At 40.7% G+C, this 27,610-nt stretch overlaps 1 protein-coding gene across 1 annotated transcript; it reads left to right on the forward strand.

Annotated features, from left to right (window-relative positions):
• Positions 1-1,352: 1,352 nt before the first annotated feature.
• Positions 1,353-26,126, forward strand: LOC132108151 (calcium-activated chloride channel regulator 1-like). Its single transcript, XM_059514731.1, has 14 exons — positions 1,353-1,502; positions 1,617-1,754; positions 1,860-2,010; positions 2,129-2,234; positions 6,960-7,128; positions 22,176-22,403; positions 22,489-22,713; positions 22,807-22,987; positions 23,094-23,200; positions 23,293-23,508; positions 23,703-23,967; positions 24,103-24,249; positions 25,385-25,603; positions 25,695-26,126. The coding sequence occupies exons 1-14, from the start codon at positions 1,353-1,355 to the stop codon at positions 26,108-26,110; spliced, it is 2,718 nt and encodes a 905-aa protein (XP_059370714.1). The 3' UTR covers positions 26,111-26,126.
• Positions 26,127-27,610: the final 1,484 nt, after the last annotated feature.

Genomic DNA, 27,610 nt, shown 5'->3' on the forward strand with positions numbered 1-27,610 from the left:
CAATTGTAAGTTGCTTTGGATAAAAGCGTCAGCTAAGTATGTAAATGCAAATGAATGTTTTGTTAATGACATTTATTACTGCAAAATTAATATATAACACATATACAAATATACAAATAAAGGGGACTTAACTAGTGCAGATAAATACAAGTTATATCCACATAGACATAACAGTATTAAAAAGGGAACTTTTTGAGGGAGGTGTCTGTGCCCCAGTACTGATGAAAAGCAACATTTACATTTATGTAGATACTTTTATTCAAAGGGACTTATATTCCATTCAAAGGACACATTTTGCTTTCCCTGTGAATCAAACCTATGACCTTGATGTTACTAGTTCCATGATCTAATTACTGAGCTACAGGAAGGAACATTCCTGTTAAGGAAATTGTTCACCCAAAAATTTGTTGAGAATTTCTCCACCCTCAGGCCATCAAGGATGTAGATTATCTTGTTTTCTTATCAGACAGATTTGAAAACATTTATCATAACATAACTTGCTCACCAATGGATCCTGGCAGTGAATGGGTGGCATCAGAATGAGAGTCCAAACAGCTGCTAAAAACATCACAATAATCCACAAGTAATTCACACGACTCCAGTCCATCAATTAGCTTTTTGTGAAGTGAAAAGTTGTGTTTTTGTAAGAAATAAATCCATCATTTAGCAGTTTAAACTTTAAATCTTTGCTTTGCTTCTTTCTCCAAATCTATTCCAAAAAAAGAAACAATGTAATCTACATATTGGCTGGCCTGAGGATGAGTAATTTTTGGGTGAACTATTCCTTTAATAAGTGTTAGATTTTGCTCTATTTGGCTGAACAGTCATTTTGGGTGGCTCGCCAATGTACAAGATTTCTCTAATATGAAAAATAAGTACACTTGACCAAAGCTCTTGTGTGGAGAAGAATTTATTGAAGGTTGTAGCGTAGCAGTTTTTCAGCAGCAATTTTAGCATGTCTTCCTTCAAACTTTTAACCCAAGGTACTCCTGGTTAGACCAGATCTTTATACCTAGTAACAAATGTGCTACAAACAATACAATAACAACCCATGGAGAGCCAATGACAGTGTAACCTCATGATGACCTGATATGACCTTAGTTGTTGATTTAAGCAATACGAAACAGAGAGGACTGCATTGGAATGAATAAAGAAATGCAATGCAAAACAGGAATAAAATTAGTGCCGCATACTTCCTTGTGACACTGATGTTTTTTTGTTTATTTGTTGTTTTTTCCTGACAGGAATTTGATTAATACCATCAGTTCATACCAGAGAAGAATCAAGCTAATTAGACTTGACATTGTTCAAAACGGTGTTCAGTAGTTGTTGTTGATCTACACTCCGCAGCTATGGACTCCAGAATGGTGTTTGTCTTATTATGGATGTTGCTGTCATCCACCTCCACTGGAATCAAACTTGATGGAAATGGTTATGTTGATGTTGTCATTGCAATCAGTTCAAAAGTACCACAGGATAACAGACTTGTTGATAAAATCAAGGTAATTATATACTTTGGTCTATTTAACAAACTTTATGTACTTTGGTGATTTTAGAGGTTTTTAATTTTTTAAAAAGTGTTTTCTCATTTTATCTGTTCACATTCATTCTGACAGGAGATGGTCACTGAAGGTTCATTTTACCTTTATGATGCACTGAATCAAAAGGTATATTTCAGAGAAGCTACAATACTAGTCCCACCTCATTGGAATGGTACGAATTTTACCAAAGCAAGAACAGAGTCCTTTGGAATGGTACAGAAAATTATTCTATTTTATCTTACCTGCTATATAATGTTCACAAATAAATTACTTAACTTGCATAGGATGTTTCTCTGACCATTTCTATGTGCAATGCAGGCGAACATAAGAATTGATAATGCTAATCCAGCATACGGTGTTGAGCCTTATACTAATCAGTATGGAGAATGTGGAGCTGAGGGAGAGTTCATTAATTTCACCCCAGAATACCTCCTTAATGATACTTTTATTCAGCTGTATGGATCAAATGGTGAATGATGTGTATATTTCTTCAACATTTAAATATTTCTCATGAAATAAGAGGTCAGAAAGGTCTATTGATACAGTAGCATGTTTGTTTAATTATCAGTTTTCTTGTTTGTTTGTAGGAAGGGTCTTTGTGCATGAATGGGCTCATCTGAGGTGGGGAGTATATGATGAATTCAATGGACAAAAACCATTTTACCACTCTAATGGCCGTATTGAAGCTACAAGGTGATTAAAAAAAAGAAAGCATATTAAAACCAGGGTTGGGAAGGTTCCTTTTAAAATGTATTTTGTTACAGATTACAAAATACATGCTTTAAAAAGTATTATGTAACGTATTTCATTAGATTGCTTAATTTTAGTAACTTAATTTAAATATATTGGAATACTTAAGGTAAGGGACACATTCATTTTGATGTCTTGTTTTATGTTATGGCATGAATGCACTTAAAACAATTATAAATGCATGAATAATGCTATGAGATTAATGTTTTGAATATAACATTTTGAACAGAAATATAAAAAAATATGATGGAAGGAAAACAAATTGGTGGCAAATCACTGTCTAAATGAAGGAGTCATGGAATCATTCGATTTGTTTTAAAAGACAGATTAATTCAGAAATGAAGAAAGTGATTTTATGCACGTAATTGAACCTTTCTCTCTGCTGATTTTTTCAAAACACGGCTTCATTTAGGAACCAAATGTTGCTCGCAGACGCTCAACTCCTCTGATGTGGATTTATTTTTAAGGCAGTTGTTATTTGCATTAAGTGCAAATAGATTATATTTACACTAAGTGCAATTATCCATGAATTCTGTTTACACCATGTAGGAAAGAAAGTAGTATATTCCCAACCAGATTTGCTCTTAGTGTAAATAGGCCATCGGTTTTACGGAACCATTTCGATTGGCGCTACAGAACAGATCATATAACACTTATTTCTCATTACATTTTTGCATTACATTTGCAATCACACTAATATTCTGCTTAACAGCACTCTTCTTCTTTGAATGATATTGTTTATACCACATATTATAAATATAGAAAAACAAGAACTCATACTGAGAACAACTTATTTTAAGACGCTTTTAGATGTTCCTTTGAAACCGATCCAGAGACATTTTGTTGCTGGTAAACTTGATTGCCTGGCTTTTTTTGTTCTTTTTTGTTCTTGGCTTTCTGACTAACCTCTTGCATTTTAGCGAGTTGTCTATGGAGGAATTATTGGGTCAGATTATAAACTAAAAGTCTAAAACTAAAAGTCTTAAACCAAAACTAAAAATCTAAATTTGAAACTTAAAGTCCAAATCGAAAATTATTTTGGTATTTAGGATTGGGCATTTGGTATTTAGGATTGGGCATTTTCTATTTAGGGTTGGGCATTTGGTCATTTAGCCATTTAGGATTTAGGGTTGGGCATTTGGGGATTTAGGATTGGGCATTTTCTATTTAGGGTTGGGCATTTAATCATTTAGCCATTTAGGATTGAGGATTGGGGATTTGGGGATTTAGGATTGGGCATTTGAAGATTGAGGATTGGGCATTTGAGGATTGAGGAGTGTATGCAAATTAGGAGGCGTGGCCCAAATACTGGAGGCTGGGTTTGAAATGGCTGGTGCGCAGAGGCACCTTATCGACAGCAGAGGGAGCTCCCAGTGCTAAGGAGCACACTAACTTCAACTTAATGACAGCTTTGTAACATTTGTGGCCTCAAACACAAAGTCACAAGTGAAAGGAGTGATATCGGTCTGACGACGAGAAAGCAGCAGACAGTGCAGAGGGTAAGATGCTAACATTAGCTACTAATTATATAAGCTGATATTGCTAACATGCTTTAGGAGGGTATCATTATATTGGGACATGCTGTTTTGTTTTTTAAACTGCGGTTAACCCCTCTGACATTCGTAGATACACTCCTTTCACATTGCCACTAGATGGTTTTGTTTCTGTTTTTTATTTTTTTTATTTTTTTTTGCTATATAGCCTATATATATTTTATAAAGATTGTGAGAGAAAAGAAATTAGGCTTGTTCGACTTGAACCGGCGCTGCAAACTGCAAGTCCGATCGGTTTATGACATTAAAGTACTGCGAGAGCGATTCAAAAGCATACGGAGCATCTACTCTCTTTGATGTCATATGTCGTGTGTATGTATATACACACTCACCTTAAGGATTATTAGGAACACCTGTTCAATTTCTTAATAATGCAATTATCTAATCAACCAATCACATGGCAGTTGCTTCAATGCTTTTAGGGGTGTGGTCCTGGTCAAGACAATCTCCTGAACTCCAAACCGAATGTCAGAATGGGAAAGAAAGATGATTTAAGCAATTTTGAACGTGGCATGGTTGTTGGTGCCGGACGGGCCGGTCTGAGTATATACTGTACATACACACATGCAGTGATGGAGGAAGTACACAAATCAAGTACTTGAGTAAAAGTACAGATACGTATAATAAAATATTACTTCAGTAAAAGTACTCCTTTTTCAATTTTACTCAAGTGAAAGTACAAAAGTACTAAATTTTTTATGTACTTAAGTAAAAAAGTACTGAAAGATAGATGTTTGCAATTTTATATAGGCTACTTAATTTAATTTTATATTAGCACATATATTTTTTTATAATCCTACTGCTCAAAATACCTGGTATTTTTTCCGAAATAACCACTATATGGAGTCAAGTTATATTTTTGTTGTTGATATAGACTACGTTGACGAGAGTAATGTTCACTGTGAAGCTTACACTGTGATGTACCTGAGAGAAAGCAGAGTTGACCATCTGATTTTCACCAGTAAGAAAATATAATAAATGTTTTCATAATGATTTTTTCCTTCTCAAACCTTGTCTGTGGTGTTAAAACACCCCTGGCCAAACAGGGTGCATCTCTTCCCACTTTGATAATTACTGTAGTTACCATGTTCTGAACATCACATCCTTTCTTTTCTCCCCAGATGTAATATATATTATATATATATATATATATATATATATATATATATATATATATATATATATATATATATATATAGGTGGTTGAATAAAAATATTTGGACATTATTTATAAAAATTACCTCAAGTTAGCACCAGCAAGCTTGTTAGCTAGACAGTTAGCATCAGCTAACAATATTTACTTATTTTCTATTTACTTATTTTCGGTACGGTTATGAATAAACATTCATGTCTGTCTACTCGTCTAGTTAATCCAAACAATATACATTACTGTTGATAAACAATATAAAAACAGACGTCACATAGGACATTGTAGCATTTTAATAAAACTGTTAATATTACGGCAGCGGGGAATGTGAACATGCATGAGTTATTTGCGATCCGATTTAAAAGTTTATTTTGAAAAGACTCAGTTCGTTCATGATGAATCAGACACCACTTCTGCGTGTCGGAGCACGTGATATATTATAGGGAGTAACGATATGTTGTATGGAATGTAGTGAAGTTAAAAGTACGATCTTATGCTTTGGAATGTAGTGAAGTAAAAGTAAAAGTTACTCAAAATAAAACTACTCCAGTAAAGTACAGATACTTGAAAAATGGTCTTAAGTACAGTAACGAAGTAAAGCTACTTTGTTACTGTCCACCACTGCACACACGACATATGACATCAGAGAGAGTATGCTTATGCTTTTGAATCGCTCTCGCAGTACTTTAATGTCATAAACCGATCAGTCTTGCAGTGTGCAGCGCCGGTTCAAGTCAAACAAGCCTAATTTCTTTTCTCTCACAATCTTTATAAAATATAAATAGGCTATATAGCAAAAAAAAAAAAAAACAAGACCATCTAGTGGCAATGTGAAAGGAGTGTATCTACTAATGTCAGAGGGGTTAACTGCAGTTTAAAAAACAAAACAGCATGTCCCAATATAATGATACCCTCCTAAAGCATGTTAGCAATATCAGCTTATATAACTAGTAGCTAATGTTAGCATCTTACCTGCTGCACTGTCTGCTGCTTTCTCGTCGTCAGACCGATATCACTCCTTTCACTGGTGACTTTGTGTTTGAGGCCACAAATGTTACAAAGCTGTCATTAAGTTGAAGTTATCACACAGTCCTCGCTCACACTCACTCGCTCCATTTGTATTCATTACAGTGTGCTCCTTAGCACTGGGAGCTCCCTCTGCTGTGCATAAGGTGCCTCTGCGCACCAGCCATTTCAAACCCAGCCTCCAGTATTTGGGCCACGCCTCCTAATTTGCATACACTCCTCAATCCTCAAATGTCCAATCCTCAATCTTCAAATGCCCAATCCTAAATGTTCAAATGCCCAATCCTAAATCCCCAAATCCCCAATCCTCAATCCTAAATGGCTAAATGATTAAATGCCCAATCCTAAATACCAAATTCCCAATCCTAAATCCCCAAATGCCCAACCCTAAATCCTAAATGGCTAAATGACCAAATGCCCAACCCTAAATAGAAAATGCCCAATCCTAAATGCAAAATGCCCTATCCTAAATACCAAATGCACAATCCTAAATACCAAATTAATTTTCGACTTGGACTTTAAGTTTCAAATTTAGATTTTTAGTTTTGGTTTGAGACTTTTAGTTTTAGACTTTTAGTTTATAATCTGACCCAATAATTCCTCCATAGTTGTCACTCCAGGCCAGGTTGCTATTTGAACAAGCTGCACGCGAGTCAGTCAGAAAATCACCAGTTGCCTCATTGAAAAAAAAATCCAATTATTTTAGTGTAATATTTAAATAAATACATGCCATTAAAATTCATTCAAAGTAATTACTTTGGAAATAACTATAATTTGATTACCACCCATTTAAAATTTAATTATAACGAAACTTGTATTTTGTATTTTAAATATTTAATAATGTTACATGTAGGCCTATTTTGTTACTCCCTAACTCTGATTAAAAAGTATACGATCTCCCTGGAAATTATCTTAACCACTGGTTTCCTGCTTTATCTTTAGGTGTAGCAAAAACATTGGAGGTCAGTTTTATGAAGTTACTGCCGGCAAATCTCTTCAACAGTGCCACATTGATCTAGAAACTTCACTACCTACCAAGGGGTGTATGTTTTTTCCAAACAGAAATCAAATCACAAATAGCTCCATTATGTTCTTACCGGGTCTGGATCCTGTAAGTATTGATTGCACATCTATCCACACATAAATATATTTCTACCAGTAATAGTAACAAAAGTCAGAAACATACATGCAGGGATAGTGGTCTGGATCAATGGGATCACTCAGGGCCTGCCCTCATCAGCCATAAGGAGGTAATAATTTAGTGTGAGGAGGCAGGTTAAAGTCCACAAAAAAATGGTTTAAAGAAAACAAACTAACAAAGTAATAAACAAAAGGAAACCAGTAAACACCGAACATATGCCAACTACGAAAAATGTAACAAGAGCAGCTACAGAGTAACAACAACTGACAAATGAACAAGGAAACACAAGGGTGTTAAAGAAAGGTTGCTGGTGGAAATTCTTTAGGTAGAGCTGTGCCACATCCAGCAATTTTAGCACGCATCCCAATATGATTTAATGCTAAACAGTTAAAGAAAATGTTTTAGAAAAAAAGAACAGAAGGAAAACATATTAAGACTTGAAATGTTTCGAAAGCTTGAAACATAATTTACATACACGATAAGTGTTCTACCAACTTCAGAATTAAATCTGAGGATGGTTCTCCAAGCTTTTTTCAAGGTAAATAAAAAAATTACTTTTTCATTTTCATAATTCATATACAGTGCCACAGCAAAACTGTGAGAAAACAATACATTTGTTTAGAGTTTTTTTTAATGTAATTCAAGTTTATCCACAATATGAAACAGGTCCACCTGGGGATGCAACAGACCACTGTTGTACACGGCAAAACACAAAAATAAAAACTTTCTGAATGTGGTGATCTGAAGGTGACACTCTGTAAGAGTGAAGAAAGATAAACATGTAGAGTGAGGAAAGCCAAAATATTAAATGTCATGGATGTATATTTACTGAGTAATCCACTAATTTTTTAATGGGGGGTTAAAAGGACTATTTTCACCTGAGATTCGAATCCAAGTTACAGGGGAGTAAAAATTTCTTTAGAAAGATGGCAACATCATTATGTTATTTTTGCACAGAGATTGATAGGTCTATTAGTAAAATTTGTTGTTTAGCTATCTTTGTTGCATTATGAGCTAATGGTGACCATTCAAAAATGAGGAAAAACACTTTTCAGGAAGTATTGATATCTTAATGCCATTTTACATTTATTTTTAAATCCCTGTATGGTTCGGTTTCAAAGATAAATGGCTAAATTACAATAAATTAACTATACTTTTTCTGTAGTCAAAAACTCAATGTGGGTCAATTTGCATACATTTTGGTGTAATGAAATGTGTTTATGTGGTTTAAGGTAAAAAAAAAAAAAAAATAAAAAAAAATAAATAAATTATTTTCCACATACTGTACATTATTGTTTCTCCTCTATGCCCTGCCTTCTTAAACGCAGCGATTTTTACAAGTCTCATCTTTCGGAAAAGCGAGGTGTGCTGTGATTGGCCGAATGCCTCAAGCATGAGAAGGAAATTTTATGCCTCTTAACATTATTGTTTAGCCTTGTCCGGCCAGAACAATGAGACAAAAACATAAAACCCATTATAAATGTGATATAAACATGATTTCTAGTTGTGTTTTCTTTTGGAAGGCAAAAACAAAGTAGTTTCGCTTTCTCAACTAAACAACATCACACACCGCGGCCTTGAGTGAGCAGAGGCCTAGAGTGAGCCACTGTCTAGAGTGAGTCACGGCCAGCTTGAATGAGTAGAGGCGGGCGGCTTGAGAACGGTGCAGCAGGTGGATTGTACGATGGAGCGTACCTTGGTCTTGCAGCAACCACGTATGACGACCACGGCTGGACGCCACTTCATCCATGGTGAAAGCTGATTTGGCGATCCACAGTGCAAAGTTGATGTATTTCCTCAGCTACCATCTCGAATATGCTCCAGGCATGATGAAGCAGATATCGTCCTCTTTTGGAAGGCCAAACAAAGTAGTTTTGCTTTCACAGTGAAACAGACAGCATCTTTACAACATTGCGGCGGTGGCAACAACAATACTACAACGAGAATAAAAGGTACGCCTTCTTTCTTTGCATTAACATCTGGGCGATGTTGTACAAATCTTCCCACATACTGACGTAGATATGTGGGGGCATGTTAGAATGAGCCATTTCAGGGGGCATGGACGAGTCTCAATTTTTATAAAGAATATCTCTTTTGATTTGAGACTTTAGTCTCAAATCCAAACTTAGGGAGAAATAGGCAGGCTAAGCAGTCATCAATTCACATGCAGCTTATAGAAATCCCACCAGAACATGCCCAGGAGGAGGTCATTCCTCAAGTTGAGTGGGCCCTCACATCTATAGGGCACTGCAAGAACTTAATGATCAGATCATTTCTGCTGATCACTTGTTCAGCTTCAAGGAAATAATTTGCTGCGATAGCTGCTGCATAAACTCTGAGTGTGGAGGGGGAGTGCCCCTTGTCCAGCAACTCTTGTAAGGAAGTTAGCACATGGGACAGGTCAAAAAAGACCAGATCCAGGCTTCTTGCAGAACACCAATCACGAAAGAATGACCATTTAAGGGTGTAAAGGAATCTTGTAGACAATGCTCTAGCTTCCAAAATAGTGTTTCTCAATTTTGCCGGGAGATGCATAGGCTCCCGTCGAGGCTCCATACATGAAGGATCCACAATTGCTCCAGGACTGATTTCATGTATTTAAAAAAAATCCAAGGCACTTCGGTGTCTATAACTTTTAATATTTTTGAGCAATATCAACTTTGGTTGATAAAAAGTACAGCCCAAAGGGTTTTCTTTCGAAAGACACCAAAGTTATGTGTGTAACACACTGAAGTAAGGTACTGTTACAATTTTTAAGTTATGTAGGGCACTTTCAGCTGTGAGTCCCATAATGGGGGGTGCTGGCTAACAGGTTAAGAAACTGCTGTAAGTAAATCTAATGTTGGTAGCATACAAAGATTAGTTATGGTGTTTTATATGTCAATGTGGGATTTTATGTTGTAGATGTTTGTTTCCATTCTTGTACATTTTATGTAAAGCACTTTGGTTCAACCTTGATTGTGTTTTAAATGGTGCTATATAAATAAACCAGAACAAGAATGGCTGGCTTTCTGGGTGACAAATGGCTCTTCAGCAGGTAAAATCTCAACTCGAGGTGCTCTAGGTGGCTGAGTTACAGCTCCCTGTGAGCAACTAATTGCCATTCTGGTCTGGCTAGAACCAGCCAATCATTGAGCTAGTTCAAAATGTGGATTCCCATTTGTCTCAAAGGTGAAAGATCCACGTCTGTAACCTTCGTAAAAGTGTGAGGGGCCAGAGACGGTCCAAACGATAGAACTACACATTGATAGGCCACGCCCTCGATCTCAGATCTCAAGAATGGTCTGTGATGTGAATGTGAAATTATGCATTTTTCAGATACACTGTCAGAAACCACTCCTCGGGGCAAATCTTGTGGCATGGTTCTGTTTCAAAGTTAACATTTTGAATGGCCATCTCATAAGTGAGCGACAAATCTAGAATAAGTATGAGCCCGCCATCTTTCTTGGGAATGAGGAAGTAGTGGCTGAAGAAACCTGTCTTGCTGTTACCGTTTCCATGGCACCTTTTACAAGCAGTGTTTTTACTAACCAAAACTAACCAGTGGTTGTCCATAACCAAAGTCTGAATAACACCCCTGAAACGAGGCAGCCTGGAAGCGAACTGGGGTGAGTAACCTCATTTTATTGTATTTAGAACCCAATCCGAGACACCCGGAATGGCAGCCCAAGCCTTGAACTGGTTGGCAAGGGGTTCATTACCAGTACCAGCTCGACTCGACTCGACTCGACTCGGCTCAGCTCGCTTTTCGCTCCATTTTCCATTGCAGATAGTACCTCTACAATAGTACCTGGTCGTCATAGCAACGCCCCAGGAAACTGCCGTGACGTAATCTTCTATGCAACCCCGCTACCCACACACTCAGGACAATGGAGGAAATTGAGTGTATACTGTTTTTGATCCTCGGGATGTGGCTGTTTCTCACAGCAGGAAGACAAACGTTGTTTCTGGAGAGGCTGAGGGCAGCAAAACGAAACACTGCTGGCGGGGTTATTCAGGATACTCCGACTGGCGTGTGCAATGATGATGCAGTGAATAGTGACAATTCTCTCTGACCAATCAGCAGTCTGTCGTGTATTCATGTCACATTTTAGAATCGCCTCAGCTAGCTCAGAACCTCGCTGGAGGTGATACGAAAAAAAGTACCTGGAAGCAGGTACAGGTACAACTTTTACACAGTGGAAAACAAAAACAAAGTCGAGTCGAGTCGAGTTGAGCTGGTACTGTGTAGTGGAAAAGTGCCATAAGTTCACTGCAAAGGGGCGGGGATCAGTCTTCTTCCTCTGCTGGGGGATCTTCAATGGTGGCGAGCAGAGTTGAGCTTTTTGAAGAGTCAGCAAAAAGATGATCCTTGTCGCTGAAGGAGAAGATTTTGATGAAATGGCTCTCCGAGCCGACTTATATAGAGCTACACAGCTACACAAACATGAACAAATCAGGCTTCAGTATCAGAGTAAGCAGAAGCTTCCCCTTATTGAGTTTAACGCAACAGGAGAGATTGTTTAATAGGGAACATACCTGTCTGAGTACCATAAATATTCTTGTTCCAAAGTTTGCGTGCCTAACTCAAGAAGTATTAAAGATACACATTAATTTACTTTTTTTTTGGAATGTTTATATTCAAGGCCATATAGCATTAGGTGCATTTCCACTGTCAGCCAAAAGTGAGTGTGCTAGTGCCTGCCAGGGGGTTTCCACTGTCACTTCCAGTGCTTGATAGTGCCTCGTTGGGGCTTCCTCAGGGCCACTATCCAGGGTTTTTTGGCCCGCCGAGAACCTTGAGCCAAAGCAGACCAGCTTGGGCTTGAGGAATGGTTATGAAGAAAGGCATCTCCATGTCTGGTCAGCATCAGTGCTACAGATTGTTTTATATAACGTTAGTTAACAGCTATAACACCAGCATTACAGACTTTTGAAAATAATTTTTAGCTCAGAACTCACTCTCTGACAGCAGCGAGTGTTTGAAATAACTTCTGTTTGAGATCCGATGTGGATTATGATCACCATACAAGGCAGGAATATTTGCAAAAGACTATGCATGTCGTCCCGGTGCCGGAGTGAAGGACATCTGGGAAGATTGCGTCCTGGGTGCACTGGGCCTATGCAGAGAAACACACGGAGTAGAGGTTGTGGAACTGATAGCAGTGCACTGTAGACTTACCCCGGACTTGTGAGCATCAGCCCAGGAGGATTCCAGTGCAGCTCTCCGATCTCTCAGCTGGGCCTGCCTCACCTCCAGGTCATGAATCTGCTTCTCCACGGCCTCCAGCTCGAGCTGCACCGAATGCATGTTTAGAGAAGTTGGGGATAAAACGTCTCTACCATCCTACAAGTCCTAGAAATGGACGGACTTGTTTTTTGGTCTCCGGCCGTGCTGCATTCTTGATGGCTTCCACTTTCCCTACCTGTGCAAGCATTACCCCATGCCCCATCACAAATCCTAGGTATTGTGTCTCAGTCATAGCTAGACTGCATTTGTCTGGGCGGATGGTTAGACCAGCATTCTTGATTCTTACTAGCATATTCTTCAGATGATCCAAATGGTCCTTCCAAGTTTGACTGTAGCAGCAGCAATCTGCAGCAGCAATCTGCTCAGTCCCCTGGATGACCTTATCCATCATCCTTTGGAATGTAGCCAGAGCTCCATGAAGCTCAAAGGGAAAGACCCGGAACTACTGTCCTTCTTAGGCACTAGCGCAATGAGATTGTTCCATTCACTGGTTGAAGGTTCAATCACCCATAGACTCTGCATGGTCTCCAACTCTTCCTTCATAAATGAAGCATGTTATTTTTATTTGTAGAATGTTTTGGAATTATCTTTGGTTGTTTGTCCTGAAATTGCTTGATTGATTGGTCAATTAAGTTCGTGATCAGTAATACCTGTTTTGTGACCGGGTGATCTTTGGACTTCATTTCTTCTTTAAGAACTCTTGAAGGGAATATCACTGTATGATTCACTGAAGAAGGCTTACTGTCGAAATGTTTGATTGTTCTCTGATGCAAATTTAATATAAATCAAAAAGTGATTAAGGAGATTAAGCAAGAGCGGATCCCTTGCTAGAATATGTGTTGTTTGATCTACACATCGTAGACTAAAGTTGAGCGGAATGAATTAAATATTTTCAAGAATGTGCAGAGAAACAAAAAGGCAGGAAATATTTATTAGGTTTTTTTAAAACAACAAAAAAAATGGACTGGAAAAGAGAATATAGTGTAAAGTGAATTTAGTACAGTAGGTGGCAGTAATGCAACAAATTAGATACCAGCTGCCGTAAAACCCCTATGTAGAAGAGCTACTGGCTACCTGTTGCTATTCTTACAGCAAAACAATTTAGAATACACAACTCTAAAAATTTTAATACATAAAAAATGTCATTTGGTTTAAGCCTATACTTATATCCATCGCAACTTGTACGTTTTTTTTTTTTTTTTTTTTTTCAATGGTTGTGTTTTCTATTGTGATATCAATAAGAGACATAATTTATGTTACAGTATATTAAGCCATACAAAATCTTAATACCCGGAGTTACAGGCACGTAAACTTTAGAAAAATAATATTTATGGCATTCAGACATGTATGTTCAATGCAGTTATTTTACAGAAGGAAATGAGATAAATTTCTAGTTTCAACATTATTTGTTCTTTACACCATTTTACTCCTGGAGCCATGTTTAGATACAAATATCTCTGGCACTGAACCATACAGAGCCTTAAAACTGAAGATATCAAAAGTAAAGTTTGTTAAGACCCAATATCTAAAAGCAGTTCCCTTTCGAGAGTACTCTCGTACTGCGTAAGCTAGCTTACGCTATGGGAAAAGGTCCCCTTTTCTCGAGAATATGAAGCCAAAAATTATCCTTAATTTTTAAATAATGTAAAACGCAGTGCTGCAGCACAGCAGACCCAAGCGAAGCGGCTCGCGCGCTTATTGGCTGTGCTGCGGCAACTGCAGCAACCTATGGTGAGGCGGCGGAGAGTAACGAACCAATGGGGGCGCTTCGCGCCCATTGGATGTCAGAGCGCGCCAAAATAGGCGTGGCTGGAACTATATAAGCCACCGCTTCACCATAGGGATCAGATTTCATCTCCTTCAGCGATCTCACCTGCACTTCGCTGTCTTCTCCGGAGAAGCCTCTACACGCCGTCGAAAAGCCTCTCAGTGGGATAGCACTGCAACGCAGATCTGAGGACGCCGGCTCGTGCTTCATCTCGACGCCGCCTTCAGCACTCGCTTCCTGCTGCACCATCCGGCATGACTATATCCTTTTCAAAGCTAGTGTGTTTGCCGCTGCATCACACTTTTTTCCTCCAGAATTCGAGGCGTTGTTCAAATGCCTCGGGCCTGCGCTTCCTGCCGAGGCCCCCTGCCCAGCGAGGACCGCCACATCATCTGTGTCTCCTGCCTGGGCCGCGAGCATGCTGAGAGCGCACTCTTCAAGGGCGGCTGCCCTGAGTGCGACGACATGGCTATATCGACCCTGCGGGCTCGATTAGCTCAAACCAGCCACGATGCTCCACCCGCTCCGCCTCTTCTCTCTCAAGTGCCGCGTAAGAAACGCCGCGATCAGAGAATGCCTGAGCATACTGCTACACGCGAGCTCACGCCGGAACACTCCCCGCGTGCCTCGCCCGCTCTCTCTCCTTCGCCTGTCCTCTTCGTGGACGAGCAGCGCCAGTCCCTGCTCACCAGCGCCCCCTTCTCCTTCGGAGCGCCTGAGGCGGAAGAGGACAGACACGACAGCCTTTCTCTCGCCGCGTCCAGTAGTGAGGAATGGTCGGGCTCCATTGCGGACCTCCCCCCCTCTACAGCACCCAGCTGCACCGGACAACGCGCCGATATCGACGCGGAGCTTACTCGCGTGCTTACAAGGGCTGTCAGCGACCTTCAGCTCGACTGGTCTCCTCCAGACGAGCCCGCTAAAAGCAGGCTGGATGAATGGTTCCTGCAGGGGCGCCCTTCGGCCCCTCCGCAAAGAAACGCCCCCTTCTTCCCGGAAGTTCACAATGAACTCACGAAGTCGTGGAAAGCCCCATTCTCCGCACGCTTGAAGACTTCTGTCTCTCCTCTGTCGACGGCGCCCGAGACCACGGTTACGAGAGCCTCCCCCCTCTCGAGGAGGCTATTGCTGCACACCTCTGCCCGCCCTCAGCCGCTGGATGGCGGTCGAAGCCTGTGCATCCATCCAAGCCGTGCCGCACCACCTCAGCTCTCGCTGGCCGAGCTTACACCTCCGCTGGTCAAGCTGCTTCGGCTCTACACACCATGGCTGTGCTGCAGGTTTTTCAGGCCAGACTTCTCCGTAACCTGGACGAGTCTGCCCCAGATACCTATGACTTTAAAGATCTCCGCAGCGCTACTGATCTAGCCCTGCGTGCGACAAAGACCACAGCACAAGCGATCGGCCGAAGCATGGCAAGCCTCGCTGTTTTAGAGCGACACCTCTGGCTCACGCTCACGGAGATGAAAGACGCCGACAAATCCGCCTTTCTCGACTCTCCTATCTCGCCTTCCGGCCTCTTTGGCCAGTCGGTTAAGGGTTTCGCTGAACGCTTCACTGAGGCTCAGAAAACGTCACAGGCAATGAGACACTTCCTGCCGAAACGCTCAAGCTCTGCTGCGCCCCCTCAGACCTCGAAGCCATCGCAGCCAGACTTACAGTCTCGCCCAGCGACCAAAACCCAGCACCGCTCTCGCTCTACGAGCCGCAAACCGCCAGAGAGACGGGGACCTCGGCCCAGGATTGTGCTGAACCCCGAGCCTCCGAAGCCCTCCTGACCTTCGGGCTGAAAAGACCGTGGTTAAGTCCCGCTGCGGCCGGACCACCACACAAGAAACCTCACATGCTTCCTCCAATCCCCTCACTAAAGGCGGTTGGAGATGTCTATACTGCAGTAAACGAGCCTGTTACAATGCACGCACGCCTGCACACAAACGCCGTTTTCACGGCGACCTCAATAAAGCACAAAAAGAGCTTTTTCTATGTAGGCAGTGTGCCCACTACACAGTACGCACCCCTACATGTATACACACTCCCCCAAGTGTCACAAAGACTCACTCGGGTCTCCTTTCATGCCCACCTTCCCGCTCGCGCCGGAGGTGCTCTAAATGTAGCGCGCGTGCCCACTTCTCAGTGCGCAACCCTACAAATAAGCACTGTCACCACAGTGTCACAAGCACAGCATACTCGAGCTACTGGTCCCCTCATAACAGGCGGCCAGTGCCCGAAGCACATTCAACCCATAGCCGCACGAGCCGCTGCATGGCAGGCCATCCCCGGCATATCAAATTGGGTTTTGAATATAATAAAACGAGGTTACTCGCTCCAGTTCGCTCGCAGACCGCCGCGCTTTCGCGCCGTGGTCGAAACGAAAGTGAAAAGTGAAATGACACACGTCCTTCGCGCCGAACTGATAAACCTTCTTGCAAAAGGGGCGATAGAAACTGTCCCCCCTGCGCAGCGCGAGTCAGGCTTTTACAGCCGCTACTTCCTCGTACCAAAAAAGGATGGCGGTCTCAGACCCATCCTAGATCTCAGACGTTTGAACAAAGCGCTTATGACGCGATCGTTCAAAATGTTAACTACCAAACAAATACTCGCGCAAATTCGCCCGAGGGATTGGTTTTTCTCAGTGGATCTGAAAGACGCTTACTTTCACATTCAAATAGCACCCCATCACAGGCCATTCTTGAGATTCGCCTTCGAGGGGCAGACTTATCAGTACATGGTTCTTCCATTCGGCCTCTCCGTAGCGCCCCGTACGTTTACACGGTGCATGGATGCCGCTCTCGCACCCCTGAGAATGCGGGGAGTGCGAGTATTGAACTACCTCGACGACTGGCTAGTTTTAGCCCATTCCGAGGAACTACTGACGACACACAGATCCTGGATCCTCAGCCATTTAGAATGCCTGGGTCTCACGATCAACACTGTCAAGAGCGCTCTGTCTCCCAGCCAGAGGATTTCCTTTTTGGGGATAGACATAGACTCTGTGACATGTACAGCGCGTCTGACGTCACAGCGCGCTCTCACTATTCAACATTTAGCCGTGTCGTTCAAAGCCGGGTCTCTTTACCCGCTCAAACGATTTCAGGAAATGCTAGGTCTGATGGCATCAGCCTCTGCGGTTCTCAAACTGGGCCTGCTGCGCATGCGCCCACTACAGCGCTGGCTGAGAGACCGTGTTCCAGCGCGCGCCTGGATTTCCGGCCGCGCGCGCATCAGGGTGACCCACGGCTGCATCACAGCTCTGGCCCCTTGGAAAATAGCCAACTGGTATCAGTTAGGCGTAAGCACGGGCGCTGTCTCGAAATGGAAAGTAGTCTCGACAGATACATCCAACCTCGGTTGGGGCGCCCTGTACAAGGGCAGGTCTGCCTCCGGCCTCTGGTCGAGCCCGGAGCGACTGTTACACATAAACTGTCTGGAGATGATAGCGGTCGAACTATCCCTGAAAGCTTTCCTCCCATTTTTAAAGGGCCACCACGTTCTGGTCAGATCAGACAGCATGTCAGTGGTGGCCTACATAAATCGCCAGGGTGGTGTCAGGTCAGAAACCTTGCACACCCTGACCGAGCGTCTTCTGACATGGGCACATTACAATCTGCGCTCGCTAAAGGCAGCGCATGTACCTGGCATCCTGAACCGGGGCCCGGACATGCTTTCCAGGGCGAATGTTCCCCCTGGGGAGTGGTCTCTTCACCCACAGACGGTTCAGTTGATGTGGAGCATCTTCGGCAGGGCAGAGGTCGACCTCTTCGCCTCAGAAGACAACGCTCATTGCCCAATATATTTTTCAAAGAGCAGGGACGCGCTGGCCCTCGATTGGCCCAGACGCCCGCTTTATGCCTTCCCACCGGTTGCGATGCTACCGCAGGTCATCGATCGGGTCAGGAAGAGCAGATGTGCTATGCTGCTAGTAGCCCCACTCTGGACGACCCAACCTTGGTTCTCCGAGCTGATGCAGCTGTCCAGTACAGCCCCATGGCCAATACCGCTGCGGAAAGATCTCCTCACGCAGCTGAAGGGCGCGCTCTGGCATCCCCACCCCGAACTTTGGGCCCTTCATGTATGGCCCCTCAACGGGTACCCGGGAACCTCCCTGAGGGAGTGTTAAAGACCATTACGGAAGCCAGAGCGCCCTCAACCAGGCGCCTATACGCGCAGAAATGGTCAGTGTTCTCCACCTGGTGCGGGACACGGAACCTAGACCCTCACTTATGTGACGTGACGGAGATACTCTCCTTCCTACAGGAGCGTTTAGATGCGGGCAGATCCCCGTCTACGCTCAAAGTGTATGTGGCAGCCATTGCAGCTTCTCATGCTCCGGTGGCCGGCCTATCACTGGGAAAAAACGAACTGGTCATTCGTTTCCTTAAGGGAGCTCGTCGGATGAACCCTCCCCGACCCCCTTCAATCCCTTCCTGGGACCTGTCTACGGTCCTAGAGGCCTTAAAGGGCCCCCCTTTTGAACCGCTTCAGTCTGTCGATATGAAGCTTCTTTCGTTCAAAACCGCTTTTCCACTGGCTCTGGCCTCAGTCAAGCGAGTGGGGGATTTACATGCGCTATCTGTAAGCGCTGACTGTCTCGAGTTTGGGCCTAATGACTCCAGAGTCATTCTCAGACCAAGACACGGCTATGTCCCCAAGGTGCTCTCAACACCGTTCAGAGCGCAGGTCATCTCGCTGTCAGCCCTTTCCTCGCAAAGCGACGAAAGCAACGCGAGCTTCATCTGCCCCGTCAGGGCTCTTAAAACCTATATTGCGCGCTCCGCCTTATTCAGGAGGTCGGACCAGCTCTTCATATGCTTTGGTGGGCGCACCCGAGGTCTCGCCACCACGAAGCAAAGCCTATCGCGATGGATAGTAGACACTATCTCGCTGGCTTACAAATCTAAGGGCCTTCACTGCCCGTTCGGCATCAGAGCCCATTCCACCCGAGGTATGGCCTCGTCATGGGCGTGGTCCTGCGGGATACCACTGGATGATATCTGTGCGGCGGCAGGCTGGGCCTCTCCGTCCACATTTATTAGATTCTATAATCTGCAAGTCCCTGCCCTGCAGGCCAGGGTACTTTCTATATAGACGTGCTAAGCCTTATCACGTCCCCCTTTTTTCGTTCCCTATATAAAGCTCACTAAGGTTGGCTGTTGGGACTGGGATTTCTCCTGCTATAAAGCCCCGAGCTCTCGCCTCGGGCTGTGACAGGTCGAAGTTCCCGAGCACGCACGGCGTTTTACATTGTGTTCCCATAGCGTAAGCTAGCTTACGCAGTACGAGAGTACTCTCGAAAGGGAGTACTCCCTGAGATGAGGGAACGAGTACTGCGTAACCTGCCGTGCTATGTGCTCGGACCGGGTGATCGCTTCAGTCGATTTAAAACCTGATCCCTATGGTGAAGCGGTGGCTTATATAGTTCCAGCCACGCCTATTTTGGCGCGCTCTGACGTCCAATGGGCGCGAAGCGCCCCCATTGGTTCGTTACTCTCCGCCGCCTCACCATAGGTTGCTGCAGTTGCCGCAGCACAGCCAATAAGCGCGCAAGCCGCTTCGCTTGGGTCTGCTGTGCTGCAGCACTGCGTTTTACATTATTTAAAAATTAAGGATAATTTTTGGCTTCATATTCTCGAGAAAAGGGGACCTTTTCCCATAGCGTAAGCTAGCTTACGCAGTACTCGTTCCCTCATCTCAGGGAACCGAGGTTACGTTAGTAACCGAGTACGTTTTTACCACCCTGTAATTTGCTCTGAATCGCAGATGAAAATTGCCATTTTGACCCTCCTTTAAAAAATAGTGGATTACTTAGTAAATACACATCCAGTGATATTTGATATTTTGGTTTTCCACACTATACATCAGCGGTGAGCAGTGACTGGCAGCGATTCATGTAGAAGTCCATTGTTGGTATACAGGCGCATCTCAAAACATTTGATCATCATGGAAAAGTTCTTTATTTTTTACAATTTAATTAAAAAGAGGAAAAAATTTTATGTTCTACATTCATTGCACACAAACTGAAATATTTAAACAGTTTTTTGTTTTAATTCTTATTGTTACAACTTACAGTTTAGGAAAATGTAAAACATTTTTTTTAGCTAGATTAGATTTTTGAGTATAAATACTGGGTACCTCCTGGGCTAGTTTAGAACATGCAACCACAATTATGGGGGAGACTGACTGGGTTATTGTCCAGAAGATGATCATCGACACTCTGCACAAGGAGGGTAAGTCACAGAAAGTCATCGCTGAAAGGGCTGGCTGTTTACAGAGTGCTGTAACGAAAATATTCAAAGAAAGTTGGAAGGAAACAGTTTGGCAGGAAAAGTTGCACAACCAACAGGGATGACAGCATCCTTGAGGAGATTGCAAGGATAAGCCGATTTAAGAATTTGGGAGAGCTTCACAAGGAATGGGCTGTAGCTGGATTCAGTGCATCAAGAGCAACCACACACATATGTCTTTCGGTAAACAATGTAAGAAGCTCCTCACCTGGGCTAAATAAAAAAAGAACTGGACTATTGCTCAGTGGTCCACAGTAATCTTTTCAGATGAAAGTAAATTTTGCATTTCATTTGGAAATAAAGTCCAAAATGAATGCAGCCATCTACCAGGAGATTTTAGAGTACTTCATGCTTCCTTCTGCTGACAAGCTCCTTGGAGATGCTGATTTAATTTTGCAGCAGGACTTAGCACCAGACCACACTGCCAAAACTACTTCTAAGTGGTTTACCAACCATGATATTACTGTGCTTGATTGGCCAGCCAACTCGCCTGACATGAACCCCATAGAGAATCTACCGGTTATTGTCGAGAGGAAGATAAGTAACATCCGACCAAACAATACAGACAAGCTGAATGCTGCTATCAAAGCAACCAGAGCTTCAATAACGCCTTAGCAGTGCCACAGGCTGATTGCCTCCATGCTGCATTGAAACAGTAATTCGTGCAAAAGGAGCCCCAACCAAGTATTGAGTACATAATTAAAGTTACTTTGAAGATCTTGAACATTTCTGTTTTTTAAACCTTTTTTTGATGGATCCTTTAGAAGAAAAAAAAAGCCAGTACTTTTGCGCTCGACGTAATGATATCATTTGCAATAACTGCCCTTCATTCAAGCCTTCAGTTTACCCGCGCTCATAACATTAGCACAGAATCAGTTCAGAATCAATCACCAAAAGCAGTTCGGTTCAGACGTGCTGTGAGTCATTCTGCTTCACGCTGACACACACAACACAGTATCATCAGCTCCTCGGTTCTCGAATCGGACGTGCCTGACAGAAACAGTTCTTGACTGCAATCGCCGGTTAGTCAACAAACTCGCATGTATATTGCTGCCCACAGGGAATCTTATACAATGACCATATTTAAAACACTGATAACAGACTATCACGCTTATCAACCGCATGGCGGATCCATGAGCAAATGTTAAATAGTGTTGCTTTAAACTTTCTAAGCTGTAAGTTGTAACCATCAGAATTAAAACAAAAAAAAAACTCTTGAAATGTTTCAGTTTGTGTGCAATGAATTTAGAATATAAAACGAGTTTGCTTTTTGAATTAAATTGAAAGAACTTTTCTATGATATTCAAATTTTTTAGATGCACCTTTATACCTGCTGTACTCGCTTTCCTAAAATCTGATCAGGTTTGTCAGAAATGCAGAATATATGTCACAGAAGGGTACTTTGAAATTATTTGAGATTCTTACCGTGTTTAATGCACTTCTAGTTTTTAACAGATAAGACTTAGACTTAGATTCAACTTAGATTTGTTTATTCATTACAGGCACTTTGCAGTTTCACTTTTGCATATTTGTTTACATTGGTTTTGCTGTCTTGATTTAATGTTCATAAATAATTACTGCATGTGTGGAGTTGACATAAAATGTACACTATGTCTATGGAAGTTTCAAATAAAAAATAAAAAAATGAATAATAAAAACATTGCCTTTAACAGAAACTGAACACATTTTGGGTATTTGATTACATATATCTAATTTTTAAAGGAAATACTGTTTTCAGGTGACTGCATTTTGTCGAGAAGATGAGCACAATTATGAAGCTCCAAATATGCAAAACAAAAAATGTGGCAAAGCAACATGGACTGTAATATTTGAGGATTCTGTGGATAAATACATACTTCGTTCTCTGAAACCACTCCAGTCCCGTCCACCACCACCATCTTTCAAAGTTGTGCAGCGAAAGCAACGGGTCGTTTGCCTCATCCTTGATGTCTCAGGAAGCATGAGAGTATGTGATAACAGACATTAACTTTAATCTAAAAAAAATGATGCTACCATAAAAACCATTTCTTGTTACCACTCCCATTTTCTAGGGCTCTAGAATTCTTCAACTTCAACAGGCTGCCACACATTTCCTGCGGAACATCATTGAGGATCAAGCCAGTGTTGGAATTGTACAGTTTAGTACTATGGCTTCTACTCTGAGAAACTTGACTACTATTGACAGTGACACCACAAGAGAGAATCTTATCAAATTGTTGCCAAAAGTAGCAGATGGATCGACAAACATGTGCTTGGGCCTTAGTCAAGGCTTACAGGTGCTATATTAATTGTACTAGCATGGATTTTTATGTTTGTGATCTATGAAATATATAGAGTTTGTTCTATGTCAGTGATCCTGTTTTCTTCAGATACTACGAGAGGACAATGGGGATGCATTAGGAGATGAAATCATTTTTCTGACAGATGGTCAGGCAACGGACAGAATTGCTGATTGTGTTCCATCTGCAATACAAAGTGGTACCATTATACACACACTAGCTTTTGGTAACAGTGCAGCTCGTGAATTGATGGAAATGGCGAACAAAACTAGTAAGTGATATCAACATGATTAATAACTTACTGTAACTGTCTCAGTGTAGTTTATTATTAAATGCAGTGTATTATTAAAGTCAAAAATGTGCCATGTTTAAAACAGGGGGGAAATTTTTATCATCCAATGATGAGACCACATCTAACCAGTTAATGGACGCATTTGCTTCACTTACATTATCAACTGGAGATTACACAAACGAACCAGTTCAGGTTTGTCAAGTGATCCCAATGCATTTATTACTCTGAGAGTGTCATCAGTATTATGAGTATTTTAACGATATTAATTTTTAATACTCCTTCAGCTAGAGAGTATTGGAGCAAGAACATCTAATTGGTTCAATGGGACAGTATCAGTGGATCAGACTGTTGGGAATAAAACCAGCTTTGTAATAATATATGAACTAAGTCTTCCTAGCATTTACATACAGTCACCAAGTGGCTTAATCTACACTCAGACAAAAATGAGTCATGATGGATCTCTGAAAACAGTCTTTTTAAAAGTTCCAGGAACTGCAGAGGTATGATAACCTTTATGAACTAGTTATTTTAGAAACTATAAACATGTAAATGAATTATCGTAACACAAAGCATGTCTAGAAGTTTTAGATAAACATTCAACAACAACTTTAGATGGAGTTTATCACTAATGATTCAGCTCATACATTTACAGCAAACCCTTATTGATCTGCTTTTACTTTAATATGTTTTGAAGCATGGGGACTGGAAGTTCAGTATCCAAACTACAACAAATCAGGCTTTCACTATAACAGTAACGAGTCAAGCAGCACAAGCTGATGTTCCTCCTATCACTGTCAAAACCCACATGAACCAGCAGTTCAGTGACGGCACTAAACCCATGATAGTGTTTGCTGAGGTTAGACAGGATTACAGGCCTGTAATAAATGCTGAAGCGTGGGCTACACTGGATTCGGGAACTGGGTCTCCACAAACATTACAACTGCTGGACAATGGAGCGGGTAAATTAGCCAAAATAAAATATGTTAAATGTAAAATAAAATAGAAAAGTAAATAAAGAGGTTCGCCTCTAAATAATAAAGTGTAAGGTCCTTTTCCCAACTTTGGCAAATGAATCAGAGATCCATGTTTTACAGGAGCAGATGCTATCAAAGATGATGGAATCTATTCCAGATATTTCATAAAGATGGTAAATGGGAGAAGCAGTCTGAAAGTTAGAGTAAATAATCAAGATGGACATACCAGATTTGCTGTCCTATATGTCCCTGGATGTGTGTTAAATGGTAAGACCTGATATATATATATATATATATATATATATATATATATACAGTACAGACCAAAAGTTTGGACACACCTTCTCATTCAAAGAGTTTTCTTTATTTTCATGACTATGAAAATTGTAGAGTCACACTGAAGGCATCAAGGGCTATTTGACCAAGAAGGAGAGTGATGGGGTGCTGCGCCAGATGACCTGGCCTCCACAGTCACCGGACCTGAACCCAATCGAGATGGTTTAGGGGTGAGCTGGACCGCAGACAGAAGGCAAAAGGGCCAACAAGTGCTAAGCATCTCTCGGGGAACTCCTTCAAGACTGTTGGAAGACCATTTCAGGTGACTACCTCTTGAAGCTCATCAAGAGAATGCCAAGAGTGTGCAAAGCAGTAATCAAAGCAAAAGGTGGCTACTTTGAAGAACCTAGAATATGACATATTTTCAGTTGTTTCACACTTTTTTGTTATGTATATAATGTGTAATTCAGTGTGACTCTACAATTTTCATAGTCATGAAAATAAAGAAAATTCTTTGAATGAGAAGGTGTGTCCAAACTTTTGGTCTGTACTGTATATATATATATATATATAAATATATATATATATATATATATATATATATATATATATATATATATATATATATGTATATGTATATATATATATATATATATATATATATATATATATATATATATATGTGTGTGTGTGTGTGTGTGTGTGTGTGTGTGTGTGTGTGTGTGTGTGTGTGTGTGAGAGAGAGAGAGAGAGATTGATTGATATTGTGCTTATAAATAGTTAAATCCTAAATAAATCAGTTCATAGGCTATTTTGCCATCTTATACAGCCATCAAACATATAACCAAACAACATTTATTTTCATATTAGATGTTAAAAAATATCATGGCAAATTATAATAAGGAATTATTTATAATTACAGGAGTATGTCATCTTACCACAAACTCTTCATGTTTGATAGAATTACAGGTTGTCCGGAATTAATGCATTTTAAAGTAAACACTACATAGGGACCATGGCAGCTGGAATGCAGCTTGTCAGTCATAAAGTTTTGTTCCTGAATGAATCTGTGTTTTGAACAAAAAGTGTGTGTGGATGATTCAATTACAATTAATTTCAATTGTAGTGCAACTGAACCCTCCAAAGCCTCCAGTTTCTGATGAACCACTTGAGGTTGTAAACTTCACCAGAACAGCCACCGGAGAAAGTTTTGAGGTGAAATTATCAGGCACAGCTCCACCAAATTTCCCTCCTAACAGAATCACAGATCTGAGTGCTGAGATCCAGGAGGACACTGTGCTTCTCAACTGGACAGCTCCTGGTGAAGACCTCGACCAAGGGACAGGTAAATCATACAATTACTATACCAGCCTTTAAAAAGTTTTGAAATTTTTTTTTAACATCTTCACTGACAGAATACATTTTTTTTTCTCAAGCTAAATCCTATGAGATCAGGTGGAGCTTTGATCTTAAAATGCTTCGATTCAACTTCAGCAATGGTTATTCAGTCAACACAACTGCTGTCACACCTCAGAAGGCTGGATCAGTTGAACAGCATTCATTCAATCTCAATATCACAATCCAAAATGGCACCACACTCTTCTTTGCAGTTCAGACGGAGGACAAACAAAATGCGAAATCTGAAACCTCCAACTTTGCTCAAGCTTCAAAGATCCTCCCTGCTCCGATAACTTCAGAAATATCAAACCCAGACATTAACTTGACAGTTCTTGTCATTTCTCTGTGTGTGGTATTTATGCTCATGTGCTTTATTTTTGCTGTAGTCATACGTGCAGTGAAATGCAGAAAACGCTCTGCTCAGAGTGATATGGCATTAATAATCACAGATTAAAATCAAATCAATTATTTTGCCTAATTTGAGCATAACTATGTACATACAGCAGATATATAACATGTCTTAAAACAATAAAATCTATCAAACATAATTTCTTAGTTTCTGAATATTTCTGAAGCATGTGTAATCTTGCAAAGATTATTAAGAAGGATTTCTGTTTTGTCTGTCACGTACAATTGTCCTCTGTAATACAAAACAAATCCTGAACTGTCTGTGCCTCAATAGTTGATTCTGCTTTCAAGCACCCCTGGTGGAAGACGACCAGTTTCTAATTAGAAAACAGTAACCTTTGAGTTTGCTGAGTTTTGCTCCTGCTTGTGGTTGAATATCATTACATTGTTACCATGTTACTATTGTTTATTCTCATAGTTTCATTTTCTTTTCTTTTTTTTTCTTTTTCGAAATAAATAAAATACTATTAATTAAATGTCCCAGAAATGTCTCATTTTTACAGCATTTTCAAAACACTTCTAAAATACACTCCAGTAAGCCACTGTGGTCAACCCAGCCACAGTTTGAAAATACATGGTCAAGAAAATACGCTTTCAGAGTGATTTTTGTTGATTTTGCCCAGACCTTTGAGATAATATAACAAGATGTTGTTTTTAGATTTTTGTTGTACTTCTACATTGTTTTCTTTTTTATTTATTGGTGTCTTTAACAGTTGTGTTTATTTAAATAATGGTTTTCTATATTTTTCTTTAAAGATCACTTTTTTTTTTTTAAGTCATTGTTTTATATAGATATGCTACAGCAGGATTATGAAGGAAAAAAAACTGTGTATAGCTACTCTTTCAAAATGCATCACTTTTGAGAGCTACTCTGTCAAAATTTCATTTTAATATACTGGAATGAAAGTTACTCTTAAAAGCATGGTTATGTAATGATATGTAATGTCTGCTCTGAAAGTGAACACCAATAATAAAATAAATTCACTATAAAAAATGGATCATTGGTTTATGATGAATAATATTTGTTTGTTTAACATTAGAAGCATAGAGACCTCAACTACTATATCAATCATACTAATGTATATTCTATCAAACGATATGCATATATCTTTTTTTTTTTTTCTTCAAATTTCACTTTTTAAAGTCTAAAATATAGTTTTAAATACAATATAAAACCAAAAAATATTTGTAGGTTTTCATAAGTTGAAATTTAGAGGTTAGGGTTTGGGACAGCCACCTCTCAAGTGAAAGTGCATAACAAATGATGATTTTATATATAATAACTAATATTTTTTAATATGTTATTATTATTATTTTTTTACTTTGTACTTACTAATGTTTTACATATTATTGTGGGTTTCAATAGACAGAAGGATCTTAGTAAAGATCTAAGATATTAACACTTAAATGCTTTTTAAATATGTTTTTTGGTTCTGTACAGTGTTGAAGGTAATGCATTGCAAGTAATGTGAGTTACATAATCAGATTACTTTTTTCAAGTAACTAGTAAAGTAAAGCTTTACTTTTTAATTTACAAGAAAATATC

The sequence above is a fragment of the Carassius carassius genome, chromosome 28 (genome assembly GCF_963082965.1).
Source record: "Carassius carassius chromosome 28, fCarCar2.1, whole genome shotgun sequence".
Taxonomy (NCBI): domain Eukaryota; kingdom Metazoa; phylum Chordata; class Actinopteri; order Cypriniformes; family Cyprinidae; genus Carassius; species Carassius carassius.

What these genes read in the sequence shown, in the direction of transcription:
- LOC132108151 (XM_059514731.1), top strand. Translation starts at nt 1,353, where the DNA reads ATGGACTCCAGAATGGTGTTTGTCTTATTATGGATGTTGCTGTCATCC. An exon ending in GAACAGAGTCCTTTGGAATG is followed by an intron (nt 1,755 to 1,859) that starts GTACAGAAAATT and finishes TGTGCAATGCAG; the next exon opens with GCGAACATAAGAATTGATAA. An exon ending in GGAAATGGCGAACAAAACTA is followed by an intron (nt 22,988 to 23,093) that starts GTAAGTGATATC and finishes TGTTTAAAACAG; the next exon opens with GGGGGAAATTTTTATCATCC.